The sequence below is a fragment of the Protopterus annectens genome, chromosome 9.part0 (genome assembly GCF_019279795.1).
Source record: "Protopterus annectens isolate FY-2018-M chromosome 9.part0, PAN1.0, whole genome shotgun sequence".
NCBI classification, from domain to species: domain Eukaryota; kingdom Metazoa; phylum Chordata; order Ceratodontiformes; family Protopteridae; genus Protopterus; species Protopterus annectens.
In genome coordinates, this window is record NC_056743.1 from 226,087,008 (window position 1) to 226,113,396 (window position 26,389).

General features: G+C 42.0%; 1 protein-coding gene across 1 annotated transcript in view; it reads right to left on the bottom strand.

Moving 5' to 3' along the window:
• The window catches only part of PDE3B (phosphodiesterase 3B), a 1,918,808-nt gene that overhangs the window by 580,828 nt on the left and 1,311,591 nt on the right, over window positions 1-26,389 (bottom strand). Inside the window, exon 7 of the mRNA XM_044082789.1 lies at window positions 17,854-17,945. Coding sequence (XP_043938724.1) covers window positions 17,854-17,945 — 92 coding nt within the window. The remainder of the gene's footprint in view (window positions 1-17,853; window positions 17,946-26,389) is intronic.

The following is a 26,389-nucleotide window of genomic DNA, read 5'->3' on the forward strand; positions in this document are numbered from 1 at the left end:
ATAGGCCTGACTGTTCTTAGGTTGGGGAGAGAGGGAATTTATTCCTATCTTCCTTTTTGAAAACTCTAAAAATGTAAGGTATGTTTTTGCTGGTGGAGGGACAGAAAGTGCAACACATGAAAATTGTACTGAATTTCTTTGATTTTTTTTCTGGTTGCTTGAGTTCTGGTTAACTTGCAGTTTACTGTACTGCATCAGCTGTTGCCATCAATCTTGATTCAGAGTTGCACTCCTACTTTCTTCAATAATCATGCCCGACAGTCACAAGTATCATTTTAAGTAATGCATTCACTCTTGGCTGGACATCCTCAAACTTTAATGTATTTGAGAAACTACAAATGCTTATTTTATGTGTGTAATAAGTCACTTAGAGAGCACATGATAAAAATGTTAAAGCATAACTGGAAGTTGTGAGTCACCTGCCCTTCAAGCCAATGCTTGGGTTGTAGTGTATGTATAATGCATGCCCCTTATGACTTGCTGCTTTCTTATTTTGCTGCCATGCACTGGATCAACTGTTGCCTTATGCATTTCTGTATCTACTCTGCACATTGCATTTGTATGCAAGTTGTGGAATGTTGCATATTGTCAGATCATGAAACAAGGCTGAGTTCTATAACTGATAACTAAAAGTATTACTTTGTGACCATTATGCTATTTATAATAAACTGCACACCACAACTGACACACAAAGAAAAGAATGCTGTCAAATGTACAGTTACAGAAACTGTACATAACTATAAGAGCAATACAACTCTTCTTTTGAGCTTCTTGATGAACTTCATGGAAAGCTGACACACAAACACACACAGAATATTTGTTTATTTACTGCTGTAAAACACTGATCTGTAAGAAACTTTCTGAGGTTCAGCCTGGGGAAACAAATTAAAAGAAGCAGGTTATGCATAACGTCAGAGAAGTCTGTGCAACAAAAACATAATGAGAGAGATATTCTATTAGAATTGTGCACAGTTGTGCAGAAGCGTTGTATGAAAGTAGGTACTGCTCCTGTCAATATCTCAAAAATCACGACATGCATCAAAAGCAAACAAAACTCATAACAATATCACTGCCAAACAACACAAAAGTCTAATTCACCAGTGAATTGTCAATGTCCCAGAAATAGTACCCAAAACTCAGACACAAAGGCTAGTTGTGGGCCACTACCATGCGTCCCTTAAAAATAACAGTGAGAATTTCACCGAGCATGTGACATATTATAAATGTTAAACATTTTCAGAATGTCAAATCAAAGTCAAGTTTTTACATTTTAAAGGATGCAAAAACTGTATCCAACAGTAGAAGCACATGAACACTTAAGATGGACCACAGAAAGTAACCCAATACAATCTTAAACATTGAATTCATATGTTCATAGGCAGTTGCTGGGCATGCAATCCAGGAGACCACAGAGAAGACCATCCCTATTTCCCAACTGCCCAGAGAACTATCTGCTTAAATGACTTGCTCAGAGTTGCACAGCAGGCAAATGGAGGAAGACAGATTCAAGCAATGGACTACAGGAATCAACCTATTAACAGCCCACTGACAGGATGGAGCTTAGAAACAGATGACATGGTAAGGAGGATACTGGAACATTCTATGTATCCAGGACACAAGAAGGAGCAGCAGTGCAGCAAAAACACTTGGCGTGAGATCCAGAATCTACTACTCAGGAGGACAACAGGCTATAATACTGTGTAGAAGTTGTGGTAAGGGACAGGCTTTAGAAGACAGTGAGGGATGTCATCAGAATTGCTGACAAACTTGTGGCAATCAGACTCCAGTTTGATAGGGCAGCATTTATAATATTAGCCTATGCCCTACAACAGGGTTGTGATAGTGAGGAATAGAGTGCCATTCAGACAGCAGTTGTATGACCTACTAGACAAAGCAGGACAGCATGAATTGGTGTTGATAATGGGTGACCTGAATGCACATATTGGGACAGACAGAACAGGACACAGGAATGTCTAGGTCCATTTGGGTGAGGCAACAGGAATAAAGCAGAGCCCATTTAAGACTTTTGTTGGGCAAATGGTTTGATGTGCCGAACACATGATTTAGCAAGAGAGACAGTCACAAGACTGCATACAAGAGTGGCCAACATGCAACTCCGGTAGATGCCCTCCTATTAAGGAAAAGGCAGTGTGGCAGAATCAGCAACTGCAAAGTCATCCCCAGCTAAGATGTTGGCCCACAGCATAAACCACTGGTTGTCACAATCAGCTGCAAGTAGTGGTCAAACAAGCCTCTAATGTCAACAGAGACCAGGCTGAAGACATTGGAGTTAACTGGAGAGAAAGCACAACAATTCAAAGAATTATTCAAGACTCTAGTACCTGAAGAAGAGGAGGAACTAGGTGGAGTTGAAGAAGAATGGCAGCACATGAAAACAGTAAATGTAAGTACTACACAACAGGTATGTGGCCGAGCCATGTATAGAAAGAAGGTACATAAGGAAAGCTGCTGGTGGGATGCAGAAGTCTAGGAAGTCATAAAAAGGAAGGGGGGAGTACAGGAAAAAGTGGAAGACAGAAAAGATGGACATGGGCCAAAGTAGGAAGGAATGCTGGTTAGCTAACAAAGAGGCTAAGAGTTGCATTAGCAAAGAGCAAAGCAACAGAGGCGCTCTACCAGCTTCTGGAAAGTGACTTAGTAGATGGCACAAAAAGTATATTGGGTTGCGAGGCAAAGACAAAAAGATAAAAAATATAGTCAGATACCCATCATAAGGGATGCCAGAAAATACCTGCTCAACAGTCCACAGAACTTCAAAGGCAGATGGAAGGAATACCTCCATCAGCTTCTGAATTAAGAAAATCCCGCAGAAGCTGTAACGCCCCAGACAAAGCTTATGATCAAAGAGGAGAAGGAGCCCACCACAGAAGAAGAACGAAGCACTAAGGAAGATGATAACAAGGAAGGCAGCAGGCTCAAAAGAGGTCATAGCAGACACAATAAAAATTCCGGGTGAGATATGCAGAAATAGCTCCTGAGGGTACTCAGAGCAGTATGGAGAGAAAGGCGTAACTAAGATGACTGGAGAATAAGTACACTAGTGCCACTGTTCAAGAACAAAGGGGACCATTCACAAGTGTGGGCAGTACAGAAGTAACAAACTCCGATCACACTGCATGAAAGTTTTGGAAAAGGTGACTGATAAATGAATAAGCATAGTGGTAATAAAGAAGATGGGAGATGAGCTGATCGGATTCAGATCAGAATTGGCACAACGGATCTGACATTGGCAGGGAAATAGACACTTGAAAAGAAGCTAGAGAAGACGGAACATTCCAACTGAACATTTCTAGATTTAGGGAATAGATTTGACAACGTCCCAAGAAAACTGATTGGGCAGTCCTGTGGTGGTTCAAAGTCCTAGAAACATTGGTAGAATTAGTGCAGGATGTGCACAAGGACCCAATGACTCAAGTATGAATAGTGTTGTGTCTCACAGACGGGTTCCTAGTGGGAGTGAGCATGCATCAGAGTTCAGCTCTGATCCCACTACTGGTCCACACCTGTGATGAACCTACATTAGCTGTCAGACCAACAAAGCTGCTGTATGCGGACGATGTGGCATTACAGTCAGTCTCTGAGCAAGAACTTCAACAATGGATAGGGAAATGGAATCCAAAACTGAAGGCACATGGGATGAAACTGAGAACAGATAAGACAGCTGTAGTGGCAGCAAATGGGGGAAATCAGAAGCAGCTGAGAATTGAGACAGAAAGGAAAATAGTGTAATAGGTTCACAGTTTCAAGTATCTGGGGGGGGGGTGAATGAGGAGGGTCAAAGCTAGAATCAGAGGGGTTGTAACCAAATAGCAGTGTGTCAGGAATAGTGTATGACAGAAGAATGCCAAAGAAGCTGAAAAGTAAGGTGTACAAAACAGTGGTGGGATCAGTACTACTGAATGGTGCTGAAACCTGGACAATACAGGTAGAACAGTTGAGGAAGTTAGAGGTGATAAAGTGCCTGAGACAGGTGGTACGTAGGATGCACACTGTGGGACAGAAGAAGAAATGAGGACGTAAGAGCAGAAGCAAAAGTAGCTCCAATTACAAAAATGGTCAAAGAGAACAGATTATGGTGGTTCGGGCACGTGCAGAAAATCAGAAGACAATCTGCTTGATATGATTTGGGACAGACAAGAAGAAGGCAGGAGGAAATGAGGGCAACAAGCAAAGAGGCAGATGGACTGTGTGAGAGGCAGTACAGTTGTGTACACTTACCATAAATGTAGATGTTAGAGTGTATTCACTGTTGCAGTCATCACATTTAGGTTATCTGCCTGCAGGTAGGCCTCAGCCATCCTGAATACCAATGTCTTCAGATTTCTGCATCGGATGCTGTCACTTCTTCCCTGACGTCTGGTCGTCAGGGGTATAAAACATGCAGCTTACTCCATTACATCAGTTTTTCTTGCCCCAGATGTCAGGTGCCCCCACAATAGGAAGCAATTATATGGTATGCTACACCCCTATCAAAAAGCAAATACACAAGAAAAAAATAAACATACCAACAAGAAGGAAAGGTAGAGCCAAGAGAAGTCAAAGGCTGGAGGGAGGGTAACCAGGACTGCAACAGTAAATACACTCGAACTTCTACATTTATGGTAAGTGTACACAACTGTACTATGTTCTTCATGTTTCATTGCTGCAGTCATCACATTTGGGTTGATTCCCAAAGCTAAGGAAGACAGGAGGAAGTTAAAGAGCAACAGGACCAGCTATTAAGCCCTTCAAGACTGCAGTGGCAAATCCAGCTCTGGATTTAGAAAAGATATGCATGTGGTAATGTTTGGTGAAGGTAGGTACAGAGCTCCAGGTAGCAGCTTCTAGGGTGTCCCTTGTAGGGACTCCTCTGAGAAATGCCGTGGAAATAGATGCAGCCCTGGTGGAATGTGATCTTATCCCCTGCGAGGTAGGTTTTCCATGGTGCTTGTAACAGAAATGAATGCAATGGGCTATCCATTTGGAAATGGCTTGCTTTGACATGGCCTTCCCCTCTGCCCCTGCAGCAAAGCCAACTAGCAGTGGTTCATATTTTCTAAGAGGCTTACTTCTGTCCAAATAGAATCTAAGTTGTCTGCGCACATCCAGAGAGTGCAGTATTTGTTTCCCTTTGTTTTGTGGATTAGGGAAAAAAGTAGGCAAATGAATGGACTGAATTAGGACCACACTAAACACCACCTTGGGCATAAAGGAAGGATTAGTCCTGAGGGAAACCCTGTCCACATGGAAAATAATGAAGGGTTCCACTGCCATGAGGGCCTGTAATTCAGACACTTTTCTTGCTGAAGTGATGGCTAGAAGGAAGGCCGTTTTCCAAGAAAGGAATTTCAACTCTGCTGTTGCAGCTGGCTCAAAGGGGGTAAGAGTGAGCTTTTCCAATACAAAGTTAAGGTCCCACGCTGGAGTGGGAGCTCTCCTGGCGGGTCTTAAATATTTGGCCCCTCTAAGGAATTGTTTTAGCAAGGGGTGGCTCAGTATTATAATGTGCTGAAATGGCAGAGGCATGAATTTTAATTGATGAGAACAATAGGCCCTTGTGGAGAATTCCTGGTAAATACTCTAGAATATGAGGTAAGCTGGGTACCGTTGTGCCCATCCCCTGAGTCTGGCTCCAGGAACAGTATCTTTTCCACTATTCAGCATAGGATTTTCTAGTACTAGGCCTCCTTGCCTCCAGAATGACAACCAGCACCTGCTTACTGAAGGATGCTGGAAGAGATCTCAAGGAATTAGCCAGGCTGCAAGGTTCAGGGTTTGAAGCTGAGGGTGCAGAATCTGGCTCATCTGCTGGGACAGTGGTGAAGGGGTCTCAGGCAGGTGCCATGGTTTCAGCAGTGTCATACTGCGCAAGAGGAGGTACCAGTGCTGGCGTGGCCAGTCTGGTGCAATCAGTATTGTCCTTGGCTTGTTCTGTTGAACCTTCGAGAGGACAGGCAGAGGGGGAAAGGCATAAACTGAGAGGCTTTCCCAGGTAAAGGACAGGGCATCCACTTTCCAAGCTTGACTGTGGGAAGTCATTGTGCAGAACTTGTCCAATTGGTAGTTCTGAGGGGAGGCAAACAGGTCCATCTCTGGAATCCCTCATTTGTTCCTCAAGAGGTTGAATATTTTTGGTTCCAGTTTCCATTCGTGTGGGTCCAAAAGATTTCTGCTTAGGTCGCCTGCCAGTGAATTTAGCTTACTTGGCAGGAATTGAGCTTGTAGGTGCACTTGGTAGCTCAAGGCTGTGTTCCACAGAGCCATGGCTAGTCTGCAGAGAGGGTACAAGTGGGTTCCCCCTGCTTATGTACCACATAACAGTGGTGTCTGTCTTTACCAATAATTGTCCGGGAAGAATGTGATCTTTGAAGGCTGTCAGGGAATTCTGTACAGCTAACACTTCTTTTCGGTTGATATGCAGGTGCATCTGTCTCGGGTTCCATTTGCCCTGAATGCACTGCCCTGCCAAGTGAGCCCCCCATGCATAGTTTAATGCATCTGTTGTTAGGGTTTGGGCGGCAGGGGGTAGAGTGAAAGGGAGCCCCTTGTTGTGGTAGCAGGTCTCTGCCCACCAAAGGAACTCTGTCTTTATACAAGGAATGACAGGAATCATTGATTCTAGGTTCTGAGAATGTTGACACCATAGGCTTTTTAGACACCATTGTAGTTTCCTCATATGCAGTCTTCCATATGGAATTAGTAGAATGCAAGAGGCCATGAACCCCAGGGCTTGCAGAATTTTCCTTGCAGATAGCTGGGTCTTTGTGGCCAGTAGCTTGAAGTAGGTTGTCAAATAAACTTGTTTCTCTGGAGTGAGGAAAGCCATCTGGGAAGTTGTGTCCAAGCTTGCTCCCAGGAATACAATATGTTCGCAGGGTACTAGGTGAGATTTCTTTTTGTTTATGGTGCACCCCCAGTGAGGTTAGAAGTTTCTTTATGAATGCCAGATGTTTTGATAGCAAGTCCTGGCTTTCTGCCTGAATCAGGCAATCATCCAAGTATGGGTATATTTGAATATTTCTCTGCCTGCAAAATGCAATGGCTGGAGCTAGACACTTTGTGAATACCCTGGGCAAGGTAGATAAGCCAAAGGGAAGTGCATAGAACTGACAGTGCATGGAGCCTGCCCTGAAGCGTAGGTATTTCCTGCAAAATTCCCTTATTGGAATGTGCAGGTAAGCCAACTAGGCATCTTTGCCTAGCATAGGAAGCAGCTATTAAGTGTTAGCATTTTGAATTTTGGGATTACCAGAAAGGTGTTTAGAATAGAGAGGTCCAGGACAGGATGCCAGGAGCTGTCTTTTCTGGGTACCAGGAAGTGTCGAATAAAAACCTTATCCCCCTTTGTTCCACTGGGATAGGCTGAATAGCCCTGATACTTAGGAGAGAGAGAGAACCTGCTGTTGATCCTTCACCCATTGATTTGGGGGTAGGCCTGGCCTACCATTTGGGGTTGGTAGTGTGTGGAAGTGGAATCTGTATCTTTGGGAAACTATATTCAAACCCATTTGTCCTGGGTAATGAGTTCCCAGTTTTTTGCATGCAGGGCAAGCTTTCCTTCTAAGGGAGCAGGTAGCTGAGCAGGGCTTGGAAGGGTTAAGGCCAAGTCATTGTGCCATTTTTCCATAGGGGGGGTGGCTTACTACTCCCTGCTTTGGAAGTGGGAGCCCCCCGCACTGCTTAGACCTGTGCGTAGCCTAAGACTGTAGCCTAGGTGGTCTGCTGTTCCTGGATTTGCAATGAGAAGGCCTGGAAGGGACTGGAAAGGACCAGTTCTTTGAAGGCCAATGCCTACTGAATCTGGGAGGCTGTACTTGTAGGAAATCTTTAACAGTTTGCATAGATTTATCTTTTTCCTCCATCCTTTTGAGGACTTCTTTCTGCTTTGTTGTCAAAAAGGCGGTCCTGGTTTAAGGGAGCATCCAGTAATTTAGCTTTAACATGATCTGGCAAGTTTTGTTTCTTAAGCCAAGTATGCCTTCTAAGTACAGATCCAGTGACAGCAGCTCTGCAAGATGTTTCTAAAGCTTCAAAACCACATTGCAAAGTATGTTTACCAACTTGTTCTGTAGAATGCATTAAATCTTGCAATTCTTTGTGTTCAGCACAGTCAGGAATAACATAATTTTCTGTTTAAGTAGTCCCATAATATGCTGCTGATACTTTTAACATATGAAACTGGCAATTTAAAGCTCTAATGGCCAAAGTAGCAGAACTGTATACCTTCTTACCTCATCTGTCTAAGGCTCTAGAATCTCTATCAGAAGGGTTATGATTTTTGGCAGCAGTAGTCTTAATACCTTTTGGTCCTTGGGAAATGGTCTCTGGATCTGTAGAAGGATTATTAAAGAGGAACTTGTGAGAGTCAGGAACTCTGTAGTACCTGTCAGGTTTTCTGGGAGCTGGAGGCTAAGTGTCTGGGGTAAGGCTAGATTCCAAGAAGGCATCATCTACAATGTCCAGAAAGTACAGTTTTGTACCTACCATAAATGTAGATGTCCGAACAGGATAGCATCTGCAGTCCTAACAAATGGGTTGTCCTGTCGTCAGGCAGCCCTTCGGTCGGCCGGATTCCAAAGTCTGGGTCTGGCCTCGGCTGGTGTCGCACTTCACCCGACGTCATCTCTGCTGGTCTTCGGGTATAAAGGCATCAGCCGACGCCATTTTCCTCAGTGTTTCTTGCCCCAGATGCCAGTAGCCCTCTTGGATAGCTAAATTTTTGGGTAAATGCCAATGTTTCCCAAAAGTAGAAGGCAAACACAAAAAATATGCATGTATGTACATATATACAAACAAATGCACCATAAGAGATCCCCCCCCCCCCAGCTAGCTATTAGGTGGGCAATACCCTAGGAGTACCACAGAGGGGAAGGAGGGTGGGTAATCCTGACTGCAGATGCTATCCTGTTCGGACATCTACATTTATGGTAGGTACAAAACTGTACTATGTCCTTCAAGGATGCATCTGCAGTCCTAACAAATGGGTAGAATACCATAGCCAAACTAGGGGAGGAGGAATAAGAATTATGGTGTACTTAGGATCCCTTGCAACACTGCAGTGGCAAAGCCTGCTCGGGATCTAGAGTATAGAGGTAAGTTATAATGCTTGGCAAATGTATGCATGGAGGTCCAAGTAGCAGCCTCAATAATGTCCTTGGTAGCCACTCCTCGTAAGAAGGCTGTGGTAGTGGCTGTAGCCCGTGTAGAATGAGGCCTTATGTTCTGTGGAATTTGCTTTCCATGATAGGAGTAACAGAATCTTATGCAATTTCCTATCCACTTGGAGATTGTCTGTTTGGAAATTGCTTTTCCTTCCCTTCCTGTTGCATAGGCTACTAGGAGCTGGTCAGTTTTTCTATTGCCCTTGGTTCTGTCCAGGTAGTAGCGCAACTGTCTATGTACATCCAAGGTATGCAGCAGTCTTTCCCCTTTGTTCTGTGGATTGGGAAAGAAGGTAGGTAGGTGGATTGCCTGGTTTAGAGACAGTCTGGATACCACCTTAGGCATAAATGTAGGATTAGTTCTCATGGACACTCTGTCTTGATGGAAGATTAGGAAGGGTTGTACTGCCATTAAAGCCTGTAGTTCTGAAACCCTTCTTGCTGAAGTAATTGCCAGTAGGAAAGCAGTTTTCCAGGATAGGTGTTGAAGATCTGCTGTTGCTGCTGGTTCGAATGGAGGGAGTGTCAATTTTTCTAGCACAAAATTCAAATCCCATGCTGGTAATGGTGGTTTCCTAGGAGGTTTTACATTCTTAATTCCTCTGAGGAACTGCCTGAGTAGAGGATCTTGAGAAGACAGGAGGATCGAGGCTGTATTCTGCAGAAATAGCGGATGCATGTATCTTGATGGAGGAATAAGACAGGCCAGTATGTAGGAGCTCTGCCAAATATTCCAGGATGTTGGCAATATCTACTTTTGACACATCTTTCCCTCTTTCCGTACTCCAAATGACAAACCTTTTCCATTTCCCTGCATAGTTCCTTCTGGTAGAAGGTCTGCGGGCCTCAAGGATAATGTCTTTAACCCTTTGGGATAAATCTGGGTTAGATGTTCTTATGTAATGTTCCAGGCAGTGAGTTGCAGAGTTTTCAGGTTTGGATGCAAGATGTTGTAGTTGCACTGAGTCAACATCAAAGGAATCAGGGGTAGAGTCCACGTTTCCCCCCCGAGACATGCTCCTCAGTAATGGATACCAATGTTGTCTTGGCCAATTTGGAGCTATCAGAATTATCCTTGGCCGTTCCTCTTTGATTTTCAGTAGTACCTTGTGCATCAAAGGAAGGGGTGGAAATGCATATGCTGTTAGGCCTTTCCAATTGAAGGATAGAGTCCACCTTCCAAGCAAGAGGGTGGTAAGTCCTTGTGCAGAATTTCTTGAGCTGGTGGTTGAGTGGGGATGCAAATAGGTCTATTTGTGGCATTCCCCATTTCTTTGTGATGGCCTTGAAGATGTCCGGGTGTAGCATCCATTCGTGAGCATCCAAGGTAGTTCTGCTTAACATGTCTGCTAGGATGTTTTCTTTTCCCGGTACAAATATTGCCTGTAATTGAATGTTGTAGCTCAGAGCTATATTCCACAGGTCCAGAGTCATTCGGCATAGGGGGTATGAATGAGTACCTCCCTGTTTGTTGATGTACCACATGACTGTGGTGTTGTCTGTCCTTATCATCACTTGGCCCTCTTTGAGGAATGGTCTGAAATTCTGGATTGCCAGTTTTACCGCCAGCATCTCTTTTTGATTTATGTGCAGGTGTAGCTGATCTGGAGTCCATAGGCCTTGAATGCACTTGTCCAGCATGTGTGCCCCCCAACCGAGGTCTGAGGCGTCCGTTGTGATGGTTTGGCTTGCTTGAATGTTGTGGAAGGCCAATCCTGGGTTTGCCTGGCATGTCTGAGCCCACCATAGGAACTCTTGTTTCAGGCATGGAATTAATGGTATTTCGGTTTCTAAGCTGTGCTTGTGTTGAGACCATAAATTCTTTAGGTACCACTGTAGCTTTCTCATATGCAGTCTGGCATGGGGGACCAAGATTATGCAGGATGCCATGAAACCCAAAGCCTGCAGAACTTTCCTTGCTGTTAGTTTGTTCTGCTTTGCTAGTGTCAAGAAGTACAGAGGAAGTTGTTCTTGTTTTTCTGTAGTTAGGAATGCCATCTGTTTTACTGTGTCCAATTCTGCACCCAAGAATGTTACTGTCTGGGATGGTATCAGTTTTGACTTTTTTAAATTGACTGTGTATCCCAGAGCTTGTAGTAAGCAAATGACTCTTTGTAAGTCTTGTGTCAGCTTGCTTTTGTTGTCCGCTTGTATCAGACAGTCGTCCAGGTAAGGATAAATTTGGATTCCCTGAAGCCTGCAATGAGCGATTACTGATGCCAGGCATTTCGTGAACACTCTGGGCGCAGTATATAAGCCAAAGGGCAATGCTGAGAATTGATAATGCTCTGACCCTGCAAGAAATCTGAGGTATCTTCTGCAAATTGGTCGTATGGGGACGTGCAGGTATGCCTCCTTGAGATCTAGAGTTACCAGCCAATACTCCTTGCCCAGCATGGGAAGAAGTTGGTGTAGGGTCAGCATTTTGAATTTTGGAACAATGATGAATGTGTTTAAAGCGGACAGGTCGAGAATAGGTCTCCAACTGTTTTCTTTTCTTGGTACTAGGAAGAGTCTGGAGTAAAATCCCTTGCCCTGTTCTGTAGGTGGTACCCTTTCCACAGCTCTCATCTTTTTTAATTGAGCTATTTGTTTTAGGGCTTCTGACTTTTGATTTGGTGGCAGGTTTGGCATTCCTCTTTTGCTGGTAAGGTGTGGAAATGAAACCTGTACCCTTGGTCTATAGTTTGCAAAATCCAGTTGTCTCTTGTGATATAGTGCCAGTTTTTGAAAATAATGCTAACTTTCCGCCTAAGGGTGCTACAATTTGTTCCCTGGTAGGCGGTGTTAGAACCAAGTCACTGTGATTGTCCTGTTGCAGTGGTAGTGGTTGTATCCGTGGCTCGTTGGTTATTGCCTTGCCACTGGCGTCCCCTGTAGGCACCTCCTCTGGATTGATTTCTGCCTCTGGAACGTCTATTCCTGCCTCTCTGGCTTTTAGAGGAGTCTGGAAAGGACCAATTTTTGGAAGGCCAGTTCCTGCTGAAACTTGGGGGCTGTACCTGTAAGAAATCTTTAACTGTTTGTACAGATTTTGCCTTCTCTTCCATTTTCTTCATTACTTGTTGGGCAGGAGAACCAAATAGACTGACCTTGTCCATAGGAGCATCTAAAAGCTTTGCTTTAACATGATCCGCAAGACCTGCTCTTTCAACCATGCATGCCTTCTTATAACTGTGCCAGTCATGGCTGATCTAAATGAAGCCTCCAGTGCATCATAGCCACATTTTAAAGAATGGTTACTAACCTGCTGAATGTTATTCACCATTTCTAGAACATATTTCTTATCTAAGGAATCATCAGAGGACAGTTTCTTAGTTAACTGATCAAGCATAAACTCTTGGTATTGGATCATATGAAACTGACAGTTCAAAGCTCTAGCTGAGAGAGTAGCAGAGGTGTATACTTTTTTATCCCATCTCTCTAAGGACCTGGATTCCCTATCAGAAGGGAGAGGGTTTTTTGCTGAGGTCGAAGCTACTGCCTTAGGCCCCTGGGAAGATAGTCTCCGGATCTGCAAAAGGGGCCTTGTATAAGTGGTGATGAGTGTCCGGTACCCTGTAGAACCTGTCGGGCTTAGCAGGGGCTGGAGGTAAAGTATCAGGAGCAGTGCAAACATCATTAAAGGCATCATCCACAACAGGAAGAACTGGAGGTATAGCTAAGGGCCTATGCTGCGGTAAGTGTAAAAAGGTCCTAAGCCTTTTCCTTGAATCTGAGAAATCTTGTCCCTGCCATTGGAATTGCTCTCGCATGGCATGTAAGGTTTCCCCAAAGGAAAATTCCTCTGGTGGAGAGGCAGAAGGAATAGATTCTTCAGCATCAGAATCTTCATAAGTAGAAAGAGGAGCCTCTGGATGGTCTGTAATGTCTGAGTCATCAGAAGAGTCATCTGAGGAGCCTGGCTCAGGGGGCTCTACTCTGGGTCTCTTTTCTGAGGGTTGTGAGGCCCTGTCTGGGTGAGATTGGGATCCTCTTATTAAGGAGATGAGATCCTCTGCCAAAGTAAGCATTTGTGAACTGGAGCTGGGCCTGTGAGAGGGGGGCTTAACAGGCACTGATTTAGCAGTTTTGGCTGCTTTAGCCCTGGCAAAGGCCTTTATAGACATGGCTGCAGGAGGCCTAGCAGCACCACGTGCTGGGGTAGAGACATCCAAAGGGATGGTGTCCGATAACTCTGTAGAAACCACAGTTGTAGGTAAAATTTCAGAGGCCGATTCAGCTAGGGTAGAAGGGGCCTCGGTAGTAGTCATGGATTCGGCTGTAGATTGAACCGTTTGCTCGGTTTCGGCCGAAACCGAGACACTCGTGGTTTGCTTTACCGTGGTTTCGGCCGAAACCGCGGACCGCGAGTGTCGGTCCTTTTCTTTGCGTTTTTTAACAATTTGGGTAGTCGGAGGATCCGACGGCATAATGTACGCAAAATCTGAGCCGAAAAACTGTTCAGCAAACTCCGACCGACGCCTAAGCGTTCGTCGGTTGAAGGAAGCACAGGCTAACCAAGCTGCTACGTCGTGGTCTGGGCCTAAACAAGGTAAGCAGTAAGAGTGGAAATCTTTATGAGGTATTTGTTTCCCACAAGTTAAACAGTTATTTACTTTTTCTGACATCGGCTGAGGCAAGAAAGAGTCCCCAACGGGGTACTTAGCTTTAGAAGTCTTGAAGTAGTATTCGGTAGTAGTAATCTCTGGATCTGACCGACCGGCACTTGCGAACAGCTTCTGCTTCGGGCGCCACGCGGCAAGAAAGACTGAGGAAAATGGCGTCGGCTGATGCCTTTATACCCGAAGACCAGCAAAGATGACATCGGGTGAAGTGCGACACCAGCCGAGGCCAGACCCAGACTTTGGAATCCGGCCGACCGAAGGGCTGCCTGACGACAGGACAACCCATTTGTTAGGACTGCAGATGCATCCTTGAAGGACATCAGGAGGGATAGCTAAAGGCCTGTGTTGAGGCAGGAGTAAGAATTCCCTAAGTCTCTTTTTGGACTCCGAGTAATCCTGGCTTTTCCAGCGGAAATGCTCCCTAAGAGTATGCAAGGTTTCACCAACAGAAAAATCTTGTGGAGGGAAAGCAGAGGGAATGGAATTCTCTGCATCAGAATCCTCAAAAGTAGATAAGGGTAAATCCTGGTAATCAGAAGGAACAGAAATATCAGATCCCTAATCAGAAGAATCAGAAAGAAAAATCAGTTCTAGGTCTCTTGGAGGGGAAGGCTGGCTTCCCCTAATTAAGGTAATAAGGTCTTCAGCCATTCTAAGCATTTGTTTTTGAGGCATATGGGCCTGAGCCTGCGGTTTGATCATCGGTTTTCTAGGCGTAGTGCGAGTTTTTGGCCTGAGGAATTCTGAACTTCTGAACGGAAATGATGGCGTTGGTTTAATATGAATGCCTGTAGGCCTGAATACACCCTCAGAAACCGGTGCCTGCACAGCGGTTCAGGACCCATCCAAGGTACAGACATCCGCAGGTTCCATAGTTGAAGAGGCATCTTGCGGCATACCAGACTCCGAATGGGTCTCAGTAGAGGCCTGAGAATCTGAAGTAGCAGGTATCAGGGGCTGCGAAATCACCTCACTGAGTACCGGCAGACTGGCGACTAGCTTAACGGAAGTGTCTTCGGCAGTTTTGGACCTATGCAGTCTGTCTCTGTCTTTATCCTTATGTTTTTTCGGAAGATCGGTAGTCGGATAGCTTAATGAAGCCATTTTGGAGTACGTAGATTGGGTACGAAAGTAATTGGCTGCAAAAATGGCCCGACGACGAATAGTTTGGGCATTGAACAAGGCACAAAACCGACAGCGAGGGGCGTCGTGGTCTGGTCCTAAACAGGGGATGCAGTAAGAATGAAAATTTCTATGAGGTATTTGCTTTCCACAGGTAAGACAATTAACTTTTACTGACATCGGTTGGAGCAAGAAAAAGGATCCCCTACGGGGTACTTATCTTTTTTGAAGACTTCAGGTCTGAAACTCGAAAATGAAAATTTCAGGAGACAGCTGACCGGCACTTGCAAACTGCTTCTGCTTTGGGCACCGCACGGCAAGAAAGACTGATGTAATGGCGTCAGCTGCATGTTTTATACCCCTGACGACCTGACGTCAGGGAAGAAGCGACAGCATCCGACGCAGAAACTCTAAAACTCTGGTATTCAGGCCGGCTGAGGGCTACCTGCAGGCAAATAACTGAAATGTGATGATTGCAACAGTGAAACACAAAGAACATCTGCAACAGTCAGGCATGAGTACTGACGGTAGGACAGTGGCACTAAACAGAAAAAGTTGGTGAGAGCTGACCCGACATACCAATCCCATGTAGAAAATGGGAAAAAAAGGGGGGTTAATAATGATGATCCTTCCTGCTTTCCAATAGACTGTGAATAACCACACTGTGGACACAAGTTCAAAGGCTGTATTCAACTCAAAATTTCCAAAAATACATTTCAAGTGAGATATGCAACGTCCTGGCTTACACAACCAGAACCATTATATCACAGTTTTTTCTGAACTATAAGGCTTGGATATCTTTACTCCTTCATCCTGATGTTGCAGCTAGGAGTGTCTCAAGATACTGTGTTGCATCTGTGCAGCCCACAGGCACTACAGCAGCTCTACACCACCAAAAGATACAATAAAAACTATCTGTGCAAGACCCTATCAAGTTTATTTGTGAGTAAGCACCATGTAAAACAGACTAAGCTTCTTACAATGCAAGTCAGAAAAGAGAATGGTACAACTTTCAACTTATACACTGCGTTGTACTAAATCAGTGTATGGTTACAATGAATACAAGTACACTGTATATGTAAAATAAGTGGACTCATCAGGGCTAGATACTATCCCACACTGTTCTTGCAAGTCATACATTGCACTGTATTATTCTGATATTGTATACCGACTAAATCTCAGTAAATGTGTCTAAGGTGAAGCATTTTTTCTCTGACTTCTTCTGAAAAAGGCCGCTAGCCTAGTAAGACAAAGTCAACAAATGTAAGTAAGTAAATAAATAAATAAAAGAGTAACAACATGAAACACAAGTTTACTTACACTTTTACTGAGGAGGTCTGCTCATTTTTTTTTTTAAATGTGACCCAAAGAACCAAAAACACAGCCAATATTTCAGTATAGTAAAAGACTTTCCATGTCAAGCACAGGCTATCTGAAATAAGCCTAGGATACTCAGGAATGTCCTCAATTTTGCTAGAAATACCATCCAAAATATTTGTATCAAACCAAAATGGGTAGTGTTTTTTCTAACAAAACATGACATATCTCTGAAAAGTCAGAAAATAACGTTAAGAAAATACCCATATGTAAAAAATGAGGATAATTATTGAATTCATGACTTTATTAATTCCCCTACCACAAAGTCATATACACAACATGGAAGGTACATAAGTGTCTGGCTCCTTTTTTTTTTCTGATATATATATATATATATATATATATGTAAGGTGCATTTGTGCTCAAGTTCCCCTCCCACATTCCAAAGACTGGTGGACTGGATGCTCTAAATTGGCTGTAGATGTGAGTGCGTCTTTGTGGGGAATGGAAGAACAATGTCAGTAGGCAGAGCCACCTGGTGGTGTGATCACTAGTTCTTGGTGATGGCCACTGTTGATATGACACCCCAACTCATGTACAAAATGGGAAAAAAGGGGGTTGATGCTGATTTTATTACTGCACACATATGCATTACAGACGATAAGTGCAGTAATCCCATGCAATGTAATGAACCAAAAAAGTGTGCGCGTGTGTGTGTGTGTATATATATATATATATATATATATATATATATACACACACACACACACACACACACACACACACACACACACACACACACACATACATACACACAGTACAGAGCTAGTAAAAGTTATAAGGAATAATGATACAAGGTAAAAAGTCAGTTAGATAATAGACGGCTGAAGGTGGGCTGAATTTACTAATGATATCCTGGAAGGACTACAATGGCATATAAAAAGAAAGAAATCTAATATTAATCTTGGGAGTCATGTTCAGGCAAACAGATAAATGGTTACTGCTACAAAAGAGACAGTCCACATAACTGAATTGAATAGGAGTTGTGGCTAGTACATGAAGAATGTAATCAAGGGTAAGATGAAAAGAAATTAAGGAAATGAGGCGGAGCATAGACATTGGGGGGGGGGCGATATACGGCTATGAATAAACTATATGCAAAGGAATGTAATACCACTGCAAGGGGCATTGTACAGCTAATGCTCTTAACTTCTAAATCACACAAAACATGTACAAATATCTACTACCACCAATGTATGAAGTCACCAAAGGATAACAGGAAGAGAGGCTTGGGCTGCCTGAAATGCCATGTACAAATCCTAGTTTACAAAAGGCTGTCAGCCTGTCAACATTCACTTTCAGAAAGAAAAAAATCCCTAATCTTTCAGTATGATGTAAAGTCTTAAGTACTGAATTTTAACGCCTTATCCACATTTATATCTAACAGCATTACTATATTTTTCAGTAAATGCACATTCTTGAAAAGTTATACACAGAAAGAAAGAGAAGGTGAGAAAAAAACAAAGAGGGAGAGGCTGAAGTAAAGATTCTGGTAGCAGTAGCAACAATTAAACTGGGCTCCAGCCAACATATTTGTAATTGCCGTTTCACATTCTGCACATAAATGGATTTAATGAATGAAATACCTGATTTTCTATGGTGGTAATCTGCACCAGTCTGTGAAATCCTCTCTCCAAATTCTAAATTCTGAACAGGCTTCAATATCTGACGTCCACAGCTTGAAGTATAAAAAGAGAGAAAGTACAGTGACTTTAGCAGATATGTACTTCATTTCAGTTACACTGCCTAATTCAGGAAAAGACCATATGGTGGGAAATAGACACAAAAAAAAAAAACTTCTGCTTAAGGAAAAATATAGTAAATAGAAAAAAACGTACTTAATATAATAGTACATTTTCAACAAATCATACATTGAATTACAACCAAAACAGTCTTAAAAGACATAAAGCTGCAATAAACAGCATATTTTTCATGAGTGTTTGGAGTTTTGTTACATGAATGTTGGACAGCACTCCTTGCTTCAGAATCTAGCCACTCCATAAAGAATAAGCGTAACATTCCACATGCCACTCAAGACAGCACATGAAAAGTCAGCAGCTTAGAGAACATCCAAAAATTCTATTTTAGCATTCCAAAAAAGAAGGCAAATACATGGCCAGATGGAAAAAATATCCAAATACACTGCCTGTGGAAGTCTTACAAAGCCATCCATCTTCTCAAATGGTTTATCATTAGCCAAGCCACATCTTTATATCACTGTTTATTCTGAACTATTTAATAGCAATCATTCTTTTGCACCACACCTGCAGAAGGGCCAGAGTCTCTTTAAGGGAGCATTTAAAATCTCAAATTCAACATCCTTAGGAAGATTTCTGAGAACAACGTCAAGCAAGTCTCATGAAAACTGATCCAGAAGCAACTGCTCTGAAAGTTAAAACAGCAGCATCATAAAAACACTTTAAAATATGCTTAGCCACCTGAGAAACATCTGCCACAGAAGCAATGAATGAAGCTTCACCTCAGGAGATGAAAGGTTAATTTGTGCAAAATTCTCAAAAGTAAAAGCAAAATCTGAACATACAAGTGTGGCAATTTAAAATCCTGAAAGTTTAGTGCTAGAATACATTTTATTCCTCAACTTATTAATCACTTTCTAATCACTGTCAGAAGGTATGGAGCTAGCAGCAGTAACCTGTTTAGAATAGCAAACTTGGAAAGCAAAAACTGCTCAGTCTGCTTTAGGACAGGAAAACAGGTATGTCTGCATCTGGGTACCTTGTATAACCTTCTCAGACCTCTTAGGAGCAACAGATTGACAAACTGTAAGAATAGATGCAGTGAGAAAAACATTCTCTAAAGCAGCAATACAGGAATGACAGGTGCAGCTTTAGGCATTTGTAACTACAGCAAGTCATAATACATTTTCTGTGCCATAACAATCCCATTCTGGTCCCACTAAACCATCTCATTCATATTAGATAAAATGCCTGTGAAATAAAGTTCTTCAGAAAGGAAATTGGAAGATATATTTTCCTTAGAATAAGAATGCTCAAACTGGGAAGAAACTCTTGAAGTAAACCCCTCACCCTGCAATGCCTGCTCTGGAAGACTCACAAGGCATAGAAAAAAAAATCAGTAATCTGTTCCTTGGCAAATCCCAGCAAGTCTGCCTTGTGTTGGAAATAGAGAATAGAAGTTTTTCTCAACAAGCACACATTCCCTGAGAAAACCATGACCTTTAGGCACACTGGAACCTGCATTCTCAACCTCCTCCTGACAAAAAGATGACGTTTCACCTGCTCCTTACCCAGACATCATCAATAATGGTTCTCCCTTGCCCAGTGAGGACATCTCTACAACTGCAGAGGACTTGGCTAACCCCCTCAGTCTTTGGTGGCTTGGAAGACACCAACTGGACCGGATGGAAAAGATGGGTGGTCTGAGGAACAATCAATGGCCACAGCACAGCCACCCACCAATGACTCAGGCAAACTACGAACCAGTCTGACCCTTAAAGACTCCTTATGTTTTCCATTTTTGTTCTCCGTGGAAGGTACAACTATGGAGAACAACTGCTGCTCCATCAGTAAGTCAGGAAGGAGGTTTGAAGTGCAGGTAGCAGAAGCCTGAAGAGTCAGTAAAGTGAAACGAAGAGACAAAATTGTTCTGAACTAAGTAAACCATAGAAAGTCCCTCAAAAGCACAATATCCTGTCCCAGACAAATAAAGTTTCAATAAACGGAAAAGAGTCGTTAGTCAAAAAATAAACTTTTCATCATAAAACGTTTAGACAATCACCAACATGACATTACCTACAAAGTAGCATGACAGTCTCAATCACTCTGATTCTTAGCACAAATTAAGTATTCTAACAGAAAAAAAGTTTTCCACATAAACTTCAGAAAAAATAAGAATGCTTTATCCAGTGGGGATTTACCTACCCATCTCGTGAAGGATCGCTAACCAAATATCAGAATCACAGAGGCTTGTCGAAGAACCTCATAATTTGGTGGCAAAAAAAAGCTCAGAAGTTTTCTATCATTCTAACCACCTTTTATATGGGAACTTACATGTGCTCTGGGCAGCTGGAACACCTGTGAGGATGTCCAAAGCTCTGGCCCTTACAGGGGAGTGGGTAAGACCCATATAGCTTAGGCTACCGCAATGGTGATCCATGTACTAAACATCTGCAGGACCAATATCTAAAGAAATTGTACTTTAAAAATGAAAGTAAACCTTCCCACAAATGTGCACTACTACAAAAGTCTGCTTTTTGATGATTCTGGTTAACTTGCACAATGGTGCCTTATTTGGAGAGTAGACTGCTGGGTCTCTTCTTCCCCCACATATGTTATGTAACTGGAAACAGGAAAGCATGTCCTAAATGTAGCTTAAAGCCACAGGAAATCTTGTTTCAGGATTAACAACTAGAGAGAGAGAGAATATTAATTCAAAAGGTTACACAACTTACTGTCTTACCTACTGGTGCATACACTTGGAGACAAGTACTATGCTGCCTGTTTTGGACTTAAAAGGCCAAAGATAGTGAGGGAGTACAGCATCATTTAATCAGAAGCAAATCATTTTTAGTTACATATGTTAGACAACACTTTTTTATTCTAAACATGTGTTTGAGAGTTTTATTTTCAGCTACTTGTGCAAGTTATACACTGTCTGCATACTTATCCGCAGAGGAAATACATTAGTTTTTCAAGTGGAAATTTTTATTATTTATTGTAAATATTTGTGGCTGATGTTTCACTTATCTTAAGGCTTTATGTATTTTACTGAAAGCTTTACTGTGTGGTATCTGCCTTAGAAAGGGTGACCCTTCAGAGCTAATTGCTATCATTTGAATATTTAAGGGATGGCTTATATTAATGATATGTAGTAAAATGTATTCTTGCTTTGTTACTTCTGGCTAACTGGTGTCAGTGATACCTTAAAAGCTCAAGAAAGTGAGGGTTGCTGCTGGATAGCCACCATCTATCACCCCATTCTGAAAAATACTGGTTAAGTGTAAAGATGAAAACAATTTTGGTCTAGTTTCAAATACTGTGGGTGAGGTTGCACAAGAAGCACTATGCTCAGGCTGAAGTCGGTGAAATCCTAAGAAACAATTGATTATAACTGTGACCTGTAACTCTACAGTATAAATCTTACATAGGTGCTTGCTAGTATGCAAAGCAACTGTGAACATTTACCATAACACCTCTAAAGTCAACTGCCTTATGTAGTATCTGAAAACAGAGGTGGGATTCAAATGCCAAAGTGCCATGACAGCAGTACTACAGTAATTAAAGCTCCTATTTTTTACCCATCATAACTGGAGCCTCTGGCTTTATGACAGGAAAGCATCTTAAACTTTTTCAGACTTCCCACTCTAGTCAGTCTACCAATAATCTGTTCCCCTTGTACTGCTCCACTTCCAGGCTAGCTAATGCTGAAAATTCATACATCAAAGGATACATATGCCATAGTGATGGAACAAGAGCTCTGTGTGATATCCAAGCACTCCTCTCTTTGAGCATGAGAGAAAGAGGGTCTGAACTTGTAGACATGTTAAATGTGTCTGCCACAAAGCAGCATTTCTTATACTCTTATACTCTTATGTCTAAGTTTTACAAACCTGTGTGAAATACTGAAAAACTTAAAAATATTCAATGTGTATAAATAATCTGCACAAACACCTAAAAGTGATCTGCAGATGATGCTGTCCAAGGATAGCACATCAAGCAATGAAAAGCAATAAAAAGATAACTTGTGAGACTACCATCTCTGGGATGCAAGTAATGCATGTATGAGGTGGAAGAAAACTGTCCAGCATACCATAAGGAAAGGCTTTGCAAAGAGCAAAAATGCAGTACCATAAATCAGACGTAGGTGGCAGTGCAGCAGAAATTAAGGACAGCAGCACTGGTTTACAAATTAAGCCATGGATGATTTGATGGGAATATCAAATTGCCAAGTCCACCAAATTTATATAATATATATAGTGATTCAAAAGTATGAACAGAGATATTTGGGAAGAGGCAACTGCTGACTGATAAGGTAACAGCATAGCAATAAAATCAGTGGAATGTGTTACTTCACTGTATAATTCCTTGCAACTACAAAATACCAAAATATTCTGGAGTAGTATTCTGAACCATGTTGAATTCATTTAAGGAAGCACTTTTTGCTGGTGTTCCTCATCTAGTAAATAGCATCCTAGGGGTTTGTGCATTAAAGGATCAGCCAGGTCATTGCTATGTGAGTTATTATTTTGGGATGGGTGTAAGGAGATACAGCAATACAGTAAAATAAAACAACAAATGTAAAAATAAAATGAACATCTGGTTGCAAGAGAAACTTCAGCACAACAAGCCAAGTACTATCTACACAAAGTTCGCAGGTGCTTAACTAGGCTATTGGTCTGTGAGGATGTTAAAAACCCTAGCCTTACTGGTAGTGTTTAGCCCTTACATCTTTTTATACGAATAATCCACAGGTGGGACGGACAAGAATGTGTTGGGACATTTTACCTGTTGCTCCTATTCATGAGGGACGCAAGTGTTAAAATGAAGATGAATTCTGGTTTACCATCCATTCATGAAAATTACATATGAAAAAAGTAAGAGAAGTACTTTGCTTTATATGGAGTAGAAGATGGCTCCATAGAACAGGTACTCTCTGTGAAACATACCTATCACTCTAATATATTCTTTTTATTTTGCAAAACAGATTCGGATCTTTTGAGCAGAGGTGCCCATGTTATCAGTGGACTTGCAAATGTGTAACAGATCCGAAAGGATAGTGTCTGCTGGGGCTTTGTACATGAAGCGCCCCCCCTCCACAGTAATGTATGTTGACCCTAACCCTGCCCCTAACCCTAACATGTATCTTAATTTTAAAAAAGCCCTTCCCATAACACTACCACTTCACAACACAGCTCAGACCCTCAGCGTGCATGGGAAGTGCACACACACATACTCACACACTAAATCTATCCCACTACATAACTCTAACCCTAAACACTCACAATTGCACACAAATACAAACACCTACTATACATCTCACTCACCTTTATTTGTCAAAATAAACAATCCAATGAAATGTCCATTTGATAAAATGGACTTTAACTGAAACATTTTTATACATATGTATGTATAAAATCATCATTATCAAAATCATCGATCGCCTCCCCCCCAATTTCTCTATAATGGAGCGGGGTTGTCACATCAACTGTCACCATTTCTCTTGACTTAATGACACTTCTCCTACCTTCCTTCGACAGTCGAGCCCAATTGTTGCAGGTGTTCTCTCATCCAATCTATCCGTCTGCTGGATGCTCTCATTTCCTCTTGCCTTCTTCCTGCCTGTCCCAATCCTCTTCCATAGACTGTCTTCTGCTTTCCAGCATGTAACATTATACAAGACAATCACTGCAGAGCTAATGAAATACTGACTTGACACTTCTATTTCTTTGTAAAGTACTTTCTGAAACTGTGACGTCATACTGGTCTCTCTATTTCCACAGAAATGCATAATGATGTTTACGCTCTTGTTTCTTATTGACTTGTAAAACTTTATCATGTATTATATACCCTTAGTAATCCAGTAATGAGCTTTTTAGTTCAGATGATCATACAAACTGTTCTTAATTAGTTTGACTAAATTCTTTGTATACTACTAACATACTTTATTTCTGTATGTTGTTTCAATGTAGAGCTTTTCTCCCCGGGCCTCCACTGAAAAAGGATGAGTGTCCAGACAGATTTTACCAAAAAACAAATGTAAAATAAAATCAAATAAATAATAATAAATGTATCCAAACCACTGTAATCGATTTTCTTTGACTTTCCCTGCAACTGGAAATACTTGGTTTTCTGCACTGATGTCCTCATTCCTTCATCTGTCCCACACTGTGAATGCTGACACCGACTTCAGGCACATCACCTCTACCACATGTAGCTTTCCCAATTGCTCTGCCTTCACTGTCTACGTTTCTGTACCCTAGAATAGTACTGGTCACACCAGTGTTTTGGGTACCTTACTTTTCAGTGTCTTTAGCATTCTTCTGTCATTCACTATTCAGACAATCCGTGCCACTTGGCTGCAGCCCCTTTGTTTCTAGATATGGTGTCCTCATTCAAACTTCCCTTCTCCTCAACCAGCCATCTGAGATACCTGAAGCTATTAACCTGTTGCACAATTTTTCCCCTTCTGTGGTTGAGGTGCTGACAGTGCCTACAAAACATCAAGATGCCAAGTGTACTAAATTTATATATTATGTATAATGATTCAAAAGTATGAATAGATATCTGGGAATAGACCATTTGGTGCCATTACAACTGTCTTACCTGTGCTAATGTTTATCCTGTGTGTATTGAATTTTGCATTCTAAGTTCTTATTTAGAGCCTGCGTGTAATACCACATTGTCTGAATACAGTAGCTTTGTTAATCCATCACCTATGATCTGTTTGCTAATTAAGTCCATCACCAGTATGAACAACAGTGGGCTCAGAGCTGAACCCTGATATAAACCTAGCTCCCACTGGGAACCCCTCTGTAAGTCTGAAATACTGCTCGTCTACCAATATTTCTGGGACATTAAAGCTTTGCCAGACTATCCACATCAGGTTTCGTGGCACCATTTCATATGCTTTTTCCAAGTTTAAGAATGTTCAGTTTCCTTATTTGTTGTTTCTTCTCATCTGCCTAACTGCAAACATCAGACCGACTGTGATGCAACCTGATCTGAATACGAACTGCTCATGTCACATCTTACTTTCTACTACTCTGCATATACCTTTACCAATCACTCTGTTCAGAACTTCCATGCAGTGCGTCAGGAGTTTGACATCTCTATACTGCCTAGAGTTGTGAATGCTGCCTTTGTTCTTGTACACTGGCACTAGAATGCTTATTCGGCAGTTATCTGGGATATAGCTTCTTTCCATAATGTTATGAGTTTCCTCAGAAGTTATTTCTCCCCTAACTCACCCAATACCTTGATTATATCTGCTGTGACCTCATCTGGGCCTGCTATTTTCCCTGACATCATGCTCCTTAGTGCTGTTCTTACTGCTTCTGGAGTGGGCTCCTCTTCTCGACTCAAAAGGTGCATCTGGGACAGTACAGCTTCTGTGGGGTTTTCTTCTTAGAAGCAGATGAAAGTACATCTTCCATCTGCCTTGGATGGCATACAGACTGGGGAGCAGGTTGTTGTTAATATCTCTTATGTAGGGTGTCTGATGACCATCTTCTTTACCTTTCTGTCTTTGCCTTGCAGTCTGAGAGAATTTCTTGGTGCCATCTAATGTTTGACTTTCTAGAAGCTGGTAGAATGTCTTTGATGTTTTGTTTTTTGCTATTTTTTGTTAACCAACCAGTATTCCTTCCCAGCCTGGTCTACTGTTTCTGTCTCCCACTTTCCCCTGCACTCCTCCTTTCTTTTGATGACTTCCAGGACTTCAATATTTCACCATCAGCTTTCCTTGTGTATTTTATTTCCACACCTGGCTCAGTCACATATCTGTACTTTAGTTCTCACATATGACATTTTGAGGCACTGCCATTCTTCATCTCCACCAATCAATTCCCTGTTTTTCACACACACGCGTGCACGTGTGTCTCTAAGTTGTCTACACATTTGTATGGAAGTACTCACACCCTTGTCTTTCAGATTCTGATCAGGATGCAGCACAGCCAATCTGATGTTTGCGGTCAGCACATACTTGCCTTTGGGTTTGTACATACATCTCTGTTTATATAGGTTGATTGGTGGATATAATTGAGTATGTGTAAGATGTTGTAAGGTTAAATGCAAGGGATGAAGACCTGGACATAGTAAGAACATACAGAATTATGGTGGCAGACTGAACTTAGAGAAAATATTTATCCAGGTTTAACCATTAGTATTAAAAGAGTACTAAAGCTCAGACAAACACTATCTTATTAAATTGTTAAAGTAGTATTTTAGATTTTGTGCTAGGTTACTTATGAATGACATAACTTTCTACATTGTACTTAAAGGTGTGTGATGATAGATTGCACATTATGTCACAAAGTCTTACTGCAAACTAAAGACACAAACGCACTCATTTTTTTTCTTTTTTTAATAAAATAAATTGGCTTTTGGTCTTATAGCAAGGGTTTATTTTATTTTGGACGTTTTA